This window comes from Cyprinodon variegatus, unplaced genomic scaffold, assembly GCF_000732505.1.
Source record: "Cyprinodon variegatus isolate N-32 unplaced genomic scaffold, C_variegatus-1.0 Scaffold2670, whole genome shotgun sequence".
NCBI classification, from domain to species: domain Eukaryota; kingdom Metazoa; phylum Chordata; class Actinopteri; order Cyprinodontiformes; family Cyprinodontidae; genus Cyprinodon; species Cyprinodon variegatus.
The window spans coordinates 5,318-16,363 of NW_015153123.1; the positions used below are offsets into that span (position 1 = coordinate 5,318).

General features: G+C 43.1%; 1 protein-coding gene across 1 annotated transcript in view; it reads right to left on the bottom strand.

The window, feature by feature from the left end:
* Positions 1-11,046, bottom strand: part of LOC107081013 (2-acylglycerol O-acyltransferase 2-A-like) — a 16,405-nt gene that overhangs the window by 4,751 nt on the left and 608 nt on the right. The window contains exons 2-4 of the mRNA XM_015369227.1: positions 10,359-10,537; positions 10,227-10,287; positions 7,850-7,993 (exon numbers count right to left, since the gene is read on the bottom strand). Coding sequence (XP_015224713.1) covers positions 7,850-7,993; positions 10,227-10,287; positions 10,359-10,537 — 384 coding nt within the window. The remainder of the gene's footprint in view (positions 1-7,849; positions 7,994-10,226; positions 10,288-10,358; positions 10,538-11,046) is intronic.

An 11,046-nucleotide genomic window follows, 5' to 3' on the forward strand; every position in this document is an offset into this window, starting at 1 on the left:
GTTTTCAGTCTGAGCTATCAGAGCTCATCAAAGCAGGTGTCTGGATGAAAACAAAACTAATTCAGTCAGTCTGACTATAATTTTTGTTCCCAATTCTTTCAGTTTAAATGTGATGTGTCTAAAATGTGATTATAGGGGAGTTATTCAGAAGACCTTTCCATAAAAATTCAAAAAATATCCACTGGACTTGGTTTCCAAGATTTGAAGATGTTTCGCTACCTCTCCATGAAGCTTTCTCAGGAGAGCTGCAGTTTATAAATGCAGGTTTATAATAACATTTTATGTTGTATTTATTTCCATTCCTTACCAGCTTCCAAGCAACATATTTATGATGTTTTTAGTTGAGTTGGAAAAAATAAAATGTGTCAGAATGAAACGATCTCATTAAATGATTAAGTCAAAGTTTTAAAACTTTATTTTATCAGTTATTTTAAATTCAACTTTTGGCCAATCATCTATACTTTTAACTGAGAGGAAATCATGGGAAGAAAACATGAAGAAAAGAAGTTAGAACTACTGATTTAAACTGTTGGTTTACCCAGAATCCTCTGCTGATCAACTCCTTCCCCCACTCAGACCAAAATCAGTCTGCTGCAGTGCCTCATGCAGCCACCAGGTGTCACCATCATGTCATCTGGTTTCCATCCTTTGAGTGGCCACATGGCTACAGCTCCTGTTCAGAGTCCAGCCAGCCAATCAGAGAGCCTGCTGCCTCCTCCTCCTCCTCCTGACCTGCAGCCTACTTCCTCTGTGGACACAGTCTGGACCTGGACCCTGGAGCTGTGATGAAACTGCTCACATGGTCCAGATCCTACCGCTGCCATGTGTGCTACAGTTCAGAGGTCACCAGAGGTCAGAGCAATCTGGAGCTGCTCGTGCTGATCTAAACTGACTCCAGTTCTAAGGTCCAAACCCAGAGTCTGTTCAACATCATCAGTCTGATGGTTCCTCTCAGACTGGTCTCCTAGGGGAGCCATGGGATGTTTCCAGCCTGGGACCAGTTCCTACCCCATAGCTGATGATGCTGGGCGTTTTCCATCCAGTCAGATCAGAGGTCACCGTTAGAGCCATAAATAGAAAATATTTAAGTTATTTGTTGATGGTTTACCTTTTGTTTTTGTCGTGTTCAGTGAAGGGACTGATATTTGTTCAGGTCATTTTATTGAGAGGTTTGGTTTTATTTTGAAAGGCTCGCTTCCTGTCCGACCCGCATGGTGAGAAAAAAAACTCTGGACTGACTGTTTAGACACGGAGCAATACAGTTTTTGACCTATAATTGTGTAAGAATTGGAAGAAGAAAACAGAAGTGGAATTCTTCTTTTACATATTTTATAGATAAAGATTTTATGTTAAAAATACACGGTTTCACGCGTCCTTTACTTTTAGTGTTTAAGGAACGGCACAGATATTGGAGCTGTTGCCATAACATTAGTCAAAAAATGCTCCAAGATGATAAAAGGACATTGAAGAAAGAGGGAAACAGAGTGGAGGAACGAGAGGTTAAGAGCCTTTCACAAGAATTGGATTGCTGTGAGTAAATAACCAGCTAACATGCTAATGAAGAAGCTAACTATGCTAACTGAGGGAGCTCCCATTTACATTGCATAAGTCGTTTGAATGAAGACATAAGAGCTGAAAAAGTTTTTTTTAACGTTTATAGACTATAAAAGCCTTTTATGAACGTTTGACAGTCTGAAAGAAATAAATAAATAAATATTGGACATTGAGCCTAAAGTATGGAGGAGAAAAGGTTGTTTGTTGCTGCATCAGACGCAATGTAGGCGGGTGACCAAAAGAGGGAGCCAAAATACAGACAAAAGGCACTTGAGGAGAAACTTAACAGGCTTATCAGTCAAAGAAGGACAAAAATTGCTCAGATTACAGCTAAAATTAAGGAAATAGACGCAATGACAAATAATGAAGAGCATGTTGATAAAGTGGAATCAGAAACACTTCGATGTTTTTACAACCTGCATAAAGAGTTCATATTGCTGAACAACAATGTTGCACTGATGTTATCTTAAGATGAAGCCAACACAGATCAGTGTGACGGGTACGAGTCAAAGGCAGCTAGTATTAAGCAATTTTAGCATGAGACAGAAGGATGAATTCTGGAATGTAAAAGACATTCAGAATGAAGAGGTTACCCCACATGACAGTGTTTCTGTGACAGTTGATCTTCGTCGTCAAAGATGTAAGAGCAGATTGAGTTCAAGCACTGAAAATTCTTCAGATGTGTCGAGCACTAGTTCAGTGGCTCGTATGAAAGAGGAGGTTAAAGGAGCAGCTCTTCTAGCACAAGCTGAATCGCTAAAAAGGAAAAAGGCAACTACAGGAAGCAAAGCTAAAGGCTGAGTTGGAGGAGCTGGAGATTGAAACTGCAATAGCAGCCTCTACTGCTAAGCTCAGGGTTTTCCAGAAGCATGAAAATCCCCGAGATGCCATGCATGAATATTTCAAAATACAGGCTGGAAGAACCTGTATCAAGTCTTCCAAGATCACAGCTTGTACATGAAGTCCATGCTCCAATGACAGCAAATGATGAAGAGGAGGAAGATCATCTAATTGATAATGTGTCTGCTAGTGTCACAAAACATTCACCTCAGGCATATTTGTGTCATCAGGATCACTCAGATGGAGCTCCGCCTACAGGTCCTCAGGATCTACGGGTGACAAGATTTATGAAGTGATGCATCATCAGAACCTGATCACTGAAATGTTGGTCAAGCAGCAAAGCCTGTCACTGCTGCCCAAGAAAGACATTCCGGTGTTTTCAGGTGATCCACTTGCATATACGTCTTTTATCAGAGCATTTGACAACGCTATTGAAAACAACACAGAAAATTAGAAAGATAAACTCTTTTCTTTCTGGAGCAATATACACGTGGAGAGCCACAAGATCTGGTGAGAAGCTGTGAACACATGACCCCAGAGAGAGGCTACAGAGATAGCTGCTTAATAAGCAATATGCCGATAATTTAAAAATAGCCATGGCTTACACCGAGAAGGCTTTAAAATTACCACAAATAAAGGCAGATGATGTTAAGGGCTTAAACGCTTATTCTCTCTTCCTGATTGGTTGCTGAAACATGATGCAAGATGTTGACTAAATGACAGAAATGGACAACCCAACAAACATGAGTCATTCTGTCCAAATTGCCATATAAGATGAGGGAGTGATGGCACAATGTGGCATTTCAAATGCAGGAAGCCAGAGGAAGAAGAGGGAGGTTCAAAGATCTGGTAGATTAGATTGATAGACAAACAAAGACCATCTCAGATCCATTGTTTGGTGATCTCCAGGAAGTCAGTCTATCTACAAAACAACAAAAAAAGGCTGTTTTGTGTGGAAAGCAAACAAAAATACACCAAGGAGCAGCAGTTTTGCTACAAGTGTTGACACAGAAAATTTCACAGTCAAACCAAATCACAAAGACTGATAATGCCAAAGCATCTCGGAATAACCGTTTGTACTGTGACAACAACCACAGTCTGGACAATTGGGAAACATTCCAGAAGCAAGCACACAAGGAAAAGATTGAATATTTGAAATCTAAAGGTTTGTGTTTTGGATGCCTTGTTTAAGGTCATTTGAGTAAAGATTGTTCAAGAGCACTGACATTTCAGGTATGTTTGTGGGAACATCAAAGCATCCTACATGTACAAAGAGAAGAAAAGACATCATATAAAAAAGAAAGAAACATCCCTTCTGAAACTCAGAGCACTACAGCTGTAAGCCAGGAGATGTGTGGATACACTTGGGCCGGAAGCAAAGAAGAAGGTTTGGCCATTGTTCCGGTAAAACTCAAATACAAAAAAGGCACAAAGACATACACCTTCAGAGATCCTGGCAACTCAGCTATGTTTTGCACAGAGAAGATCAGGAGAGCGCTGAACTTAAGAGGCAGAAAGACTGAGATTTTGCACCGAACTATGGGACAGGAGAAGCTTGTCCATAGTCACATCCTGTCAGAACTGGAAGAAAAATACATTGATCTACCTTCAGTGTTCACACAACATGAAATTCCTGTCAAAAGGGCTAACATTCCAGATCAGAAAGACCTCCGGAAGTGGTCATATTTGGATGAGGTCCATCTTCCAAGTATCAAGGAAGAAATTGGTCTGTTGAACAGTGCTAATGATCACAAAGCAATAGAGCCATGGAAAGTCATCAACAGCCAGGGAGATTGTCCATATGCAGTGAAAACATCAATTGGATGGATTGTCAATGGTCCTGTGAAGGGAGAAGAGGACGTTCCACACGGTGAGAATGAGTTGCAAAGGTTAACTGTGAACAGGATGCAGTGGCAAGCATTGAGGAATTGCTGACACAGCAATATAATTGGGATTTCACAAAGCATAGCTGTAAAGACAAAACAGATGTCACAAGATGATCAGCAGTTCATGAATCATGTGGAACAGTCTTGTCAGTTCATTAATGTACATTACTGTATAAGTCTCCCATTTAAGAACAAGTCTCTGAAGATGCCTAATAATCGCGGTCTAGCTGAGCAGAGAGCCATCAATCTCAAGAAAAGGCTCATAAAGAACCTTTATAGTCATGCTTACTATAAAGCTTACATGTCTGACATTGTAGCAAAGGGTTATGCTGACAAGGTGCCTGCAGACAGTCCGCGCAATGACGGAGGTGTGGAACATCCCACTTCATGGGGTGTAACATCCAAAAAAAGAAGATCAGAGTTGTCTTTGACTGCATTGCAACATATCAGAGAGTTTCACTGAAGAACCAGTTACTTCAAGGCCCAGACCTCACAAATACTTTGAATGGAGTGTTGATAAGGTTTAGAGAGGACAAGATTACACTGATGACCGATATAGAGGCAATGTTTTACCAAGTCAGAGTACCAGCCAAGGACTTTAGTTTCCTTTATGAGGCGGAATCTGAGTTGCCTACAAGACCTGATATACCAATCACCATGGAAGAGGACAGTGAGATCAAAAAGCCAGTCAGTCTCTTGACCATGGCTGAAGTTACACCTATGAAAAAGCTGGTGGAATACTACTCTGACTGGCACAAACTGAGAAAAGCTGTTGCATGGATGCTATGCATGAAAGACCTACTTCACTACCTTGTTGACAAGTGAAAAGAGTATAGAGATTGCTGTCCTGAAAGAGACAGGAACATTGAAGCAGTCCCAGAAAGTGCATGAAGAAATGATGGGACTGAGAAAGTCAGTGAAAAGAAAACCTTTGTCTGTGCAGGACCTGAAAGATGCAAGTGGTGCTAATACGTCACATTCAAAGAGAGATGTATCCAAAAGAATTGATTCACTCTTAGGTAAGGATTCCAATGTAAAGAGATTCAATCAATTTTCCAAATTAGATCATTTTCTGCACGATGTCATCATCAAAGTAGGAGGTCGATTGAACAAATCAGCCATGCCAGAGGAAGCGAGATGTCCAACTGTGTTGCACAAAGAACATCACATTACTAGGCTAATTCTGCAACATAGACATAGACAAAATGGTCACTGCGTAAGGAACCAGCTGATTCCAAAGGTCAGGCAGCAGTATTGGATACCAGGACTGAACAGGGCAGCCCGGACAATAATATCGAAATGCATCACATGCAAAAAAAAATACATGCAAAGCCTGCAGTCCAGAAAATGGCAGACTTATTGGAGGAGTGTGTACTTCCAGACAAGCCTCCGTTCACACATGTGGGAGTGGACTACTTTGGACCTTTTGCTGTGAAAAGGGGATGCAGCATAGTGAAGCGCTATGGTGTAATGTTTACATACTTTACACTTTACATTACTTTGCACTGAGGGCAGTCCACATATAGGTTGCTCACTCTTTGGATACCCCATCATGAATAAATGCCGGCAGAATATTTATATGTAGAAGAGGTCAAGTTTGTACTCTGCACTCAGATAATGGCATCAATTTATTGGCGCTGAAAAGGAGCTTAAAGAAGCCATAACTGAGCTGGATCATTCTAAAATAAGAGAAGAGCTGATGCCAAAGGGTATCTCATGGACCTTTAACACACCAACTGCCTCTCATCAAGGTGGAATATGGGAAAGACAGATTCGTACTGTCAGAAAGGTGTTGAACTCTGTTTTGAAGCAACAAACATTAGATGATGATCGTCTTCACACCCTATTATTTGAGGTGGAAGCAATCATAAATGATCATCCTTTGACTGCTGCATCAGAGGATCCAAATGACCTGGAGGTTTTGACCCCAAATCATCTTCTGCTGTTGAAGAAACAGCCGATCCTTCCTCCAGGATTGTTTGACAGTAATGATACATACTCACGTCGAAGATGGAGACAGACCCAATACATGGCCGACTTGTTTTGGTCAAGGTGGACAAAGGAATATCTTCCATTGCTACAAGAGCGGCAGAGATGGCATTGTTGACAGTTCAGCCCCACGAAACGCTTGGTTGACTGGAAGAATCCAAAAGACCTTCCCGGACTCCAGGGGAATTGTGCGATGGGTTTGACTTCAAACCAAGTCTAGTTTGTTAGACAAACCTATAAATAAACTTTGTCTATTACAGGAAGCAGAATGAGTAAGAAAAGACTGTTAGTTGTCTCAAAGGCAAGACCTGGATAGATATTTTGTTAGGTTAATAACTTTATGGCTCTTTTTAAATTGTAATTGTTATACATCCTGCCAATACAATTAGGAGCCGGAATGTTTTGAGCCATAAATGGAAAATATTTAAGTTATTTGTATTATAGTTTACCTTTTGTTTTTGTTGTGCTCAGTGGAGGGACTGATATTTGTTCAGGTCATTTTATTGAGGTTTGGTTTTATTTTGAAAGGCTCACTTCCTGTTGTGCTCCATTGTAACAAACTGGACTGAGTGTTTAGACATGGAGCAATACAGTTTTTGACCGTGTAAATTGTGTAAGAATTGGAAGAAGAAAACAGAAGTGTCATTTTTCTTTTACAGATTTTATAGATAAAGATTTTACATTAAATCACACGGTTTTACACATCCTTTACTTTTAGTGTTTAAGGAACAGCCTTTCATATCAGTAGGGGTGTTCTAAAATGTTCCAAGACATTCTAAGATGTTCTTAGATGTTTTTAGATGCCACCGACCCTCCCTGTCTGGTTAATGGTCTGATCAAACACGCTGCTGATCGTCATGCTGCACCATGAATGATCCCTGAGTGACGACTGGAAGTAGGAAGAGTCTTTTGACGACTTGTTTAGAATTGAAATCTGTTCGACTTGGACCTAAAAGAATTTTGTTAATAAACTCTAATATTTCAATAGAAGCTGAATTTATTCCAGTTATATGCAGAATTATCTGTCAGACCAAGAAGAGTTGAGCTCCATTCACACGTTTTTCTGCTGTTCTAACACACAGCCAGAAGGGGGCGTGTTCACAGAACAATATACAAACAAGCTTTTAGCAGGCAATAGACGATTAGTGGAATGATAATGTTAGCTCAAGTCCTGCTGCAGGGCAAAGAGGACAAAGGTCAGATATCGGGAGGGTTAATGATCAGATGTTCAGTCTGGTTCTGGTTCTGGTTCTGCTGGATGCTTTGGGTTGTTCTGTTTCTATACTCAAATATATCAGAGTTCTAAAACCCAAACTGGATGAGGAACCAGAAACATAGATCTGTTGATGTTGTTAAGGATAGAGATATTAAAGGTTCCTGCAGAACCAGAAACATCAGGATCCACTTACAGGTTCCTGGTTTCCACTCAGGTCTGCCTGTGGGAACTAGTACCCATCCAGTCTTGGTTCACAGGTAGACTGTAGAGCAGGAGTCACCAACATGGTGCACCCAGGGGTCCTGGGTGCTCAATGGATCCAAACAGGTTAGGAAGGAAACAGAACATTAGCCAGAACACTGACCTCCACACATGATGTAGTCCCTGAAGAACGGCACTCGGAACCAGAACGGCAGCATCAGAAGGTGAGACCTCAGACCCGGAAACAGGCGGGAGAACCCTGTGGCCTCCGTGCAGAAGTTCCCAAATCCACCGGCTACCAGAACCCCTGAAAGAGAAACCGTCCACAGGGTCAGAACCAGAATACTTGGGATTATCAAGTACACTGGGTAACACTGCGGTCGAAGCAGTCAGAACCAGAACCCCACAGATGAATGACTAAAAGTCTTCCTCCCTGTGGGTCTGTCCAGTGACGAAAGCTCTAAGATCCTCAGACTCCTGTGAAGAAGCAACAGAAACTTGTTAATTCACGGATCTACTGACTCAGTCATGGTTTGGTTTCACCAGAACCTGTCTGACAAATAAGATACTGAATATTCATAGATCTAAACCAGAAGCTGACCATCCCAGGATCTGAAGAAAGAATTACAGAACAATTTATGGGTTTGGGCTCAACATCAGGAACCTCAGGAAGAACCATCATGGAGACCACATGGAACAGTGGAGAACTGGACCTGGAAGAGAAGAACCTTCCAAAGAGAGGAAGACTAAAGTCCCCTCACAGAGCTCAGAAGGCCTCAGTAAAGGTCAGAGGTCAGGAACCAACCATCTGGAAGGCAGACTGGACAGAAATTGCCTCCCAGACCAGAGCTACTGCTGGCCCAACAATACACAAACATTCATCTCTTATTAACCAGAATCTGGAGGTTGGATTTTCCATCACATCAGGAGTAGAACCGATCCAAAACATAGCAGGGAGGTGGAGGTGTGATCTATCAGAGAACCAGATGAGGCAGAAGGGTGAACCAATACCAGACTAGGTTTTCCTGATGCAGGACTGTCTGTGGATCTGAGCTCCGCCCTTAGCAGCAGCTGGTGTGGTCTGCTTTGTCTATTTCTGAACCTGAAAGCACACAGTCTTTCAGCTAACTGTGGATCTATAGCTTCCTGGCTGACCCCAGGGTAAACCCAGAGGTCTGCACAGTGATCTGATCTCACAAGAGGTGGAATGAGAGAAGCAGTGAAGAGCACAGTCTGGTACTGGTGCAGTTAGTCCACCAGAAAGCAGCCCTTCACCAGGTAAATGGATGGGAGCACAGCACCTGGTCACATCACCAGAGTCTGGACAGTTGAAGTAGCCAAGATAACCTGAATAAGTCTTCCTTTTCTTAGTTGAATTTCCATTAACACTGGAGTCCAAAGAGAACTCTGGGTACCAATTGGGCCCTGGGTACAAACTAGATTCTGGGAATCCAATGGACCCTGGGTACCAACTGGATCCCTAGTACCAAATGGACCCTGTGTACCAACTGGATCATGGGTACCAAATAAATCATATGTAACAACTGATCCCTGGGTACCAAATGGACCCTGGGTACCATCTGGACCCTGGGTACCAAATCGAGCCTGGGTACCAAATTGACCCTGGGTACCAAGTGGATCATGGGTACCAACCGAACCCTTGGTACCAAATGGATCATGGGTACCAAATGGACCCTGGGTACCAAATGCACCATGGGTACCAACTGAACCCTTGGTACCAAATGGATCATGGGTACCAAATGGACAAGGGGTACCAAATGCACCATGGGTTACCAAATTGACCCTGGGTACCAAGTGGATCATGGGTACCAACTGAACCCTGGGTACCAAATGGATCATGGGTACCAACTGAACCCTGTGTATCAAATGGACCCTGGGTAGCACATTGACAATGGGTACCAAATAGACACTGGGTACCAAATGGACGATGGGTACCAAATGGATCATGGGTACCAAATAAATAATTTGTAACAACTGATCCCTGGGTACCAAATTGACCCTGGGTGCCATATGGACCCAGAGTACCAACTGCTGCCCCCTGTACTAACTGAACCCTGTGTATGAAATGGACCCTGTGTACCAACTGGGTCATGGGTACCAACTGGATCAGGACATTAAGTGGGTGGTTCTGGTTAACCCTGGGTATCAAATGGACACTGGGTATCAAATGGACACTGGGTACCGAATGGACGATGGGTACCGAATGGACGATGGGTAACGAATGGACGATGGGTAACGAATGGACAATGGGTACCAAATGGATCATGGGTACCAAATGGACACTGGGTACAAAATGGACACTGGGTACAAAATGGATCATGGGTACCAAATGGACACTGGGAGAAAAATAAAGAATTGTAACGTTGTGTTAAAGACCTCCACTCTTTCCAGATTATGTCAGAAACTCCCAGTAGTCCTGTCGTTCTGTCCTGAAATTCCAATAAAACTCTACAGAACAGAGAAACACACAGAGGACATCTGGGACGGACATGCCGGTCAACAGCAGGTGTGTCCCTCACCGTGGGGGTGGAAGCCAAAGATGTAGTTCTTGGTGGGGTCCAGATCCACGGTTTTAACCAGCTGGACAAACAAGAGTCATCAGGGATCCATGATCCATAAAGGAGAAACAGGTGAACCGGTTCTGGACTCACCGTCAGGGGGAAGTAGTCCCTAAAATACTCCCACACCGTCCACTTCCTCACCCACTGGGACCTGCGACCTCCTGTGGTGGGCGTGTCCCAGTCCAACCAAAGCCAACCAGCATACAGCAGGGCCACCATCCACCAATCAGAGAGAGCCAAGAGGACGAACGCAGCCAGACAGCACTGGGCTGGGGAAGAATGACAGGAGGACAGAGGGACTGATTACTGGACAAGACAGCACTGGGACAGAGACAAGTAACTGGTTTGGCTTTTTGGAACATTAAGTGGGTGGTTCTGGTTAATCTGAGATCTGACTAAAGCTGACCCTTAGTTCTCAGGTTGACTTGCTGCAGCAGGAGATGATGATCAGAGGACTGATCAGAGGACAGGAGGACAGAGCAAAGGACAGAGCAGAGGACTGATAGGAGGATGGAAGATCTGATGAGGAACTAAAGTGATCAATAGAACCAGACCTCAGAACCCTGGATCTGGGTCTTTGATCCCAAACCAGAAAGACTTTCTATAAAGAGACCTCCTGTAGTCCTGGAGGTAAACCTCATCCTGGTCCTGCAGGTAAACCCCATCCTGTTCCTACAGATAAACCTCATCCTGGTCCTGCAGGTAAACCTCATCCTGTTCCTACAGATAAACCTCATCCTGGTCCTGCAGGTAAACCTCATCCTGGTTCTGCAGGTAA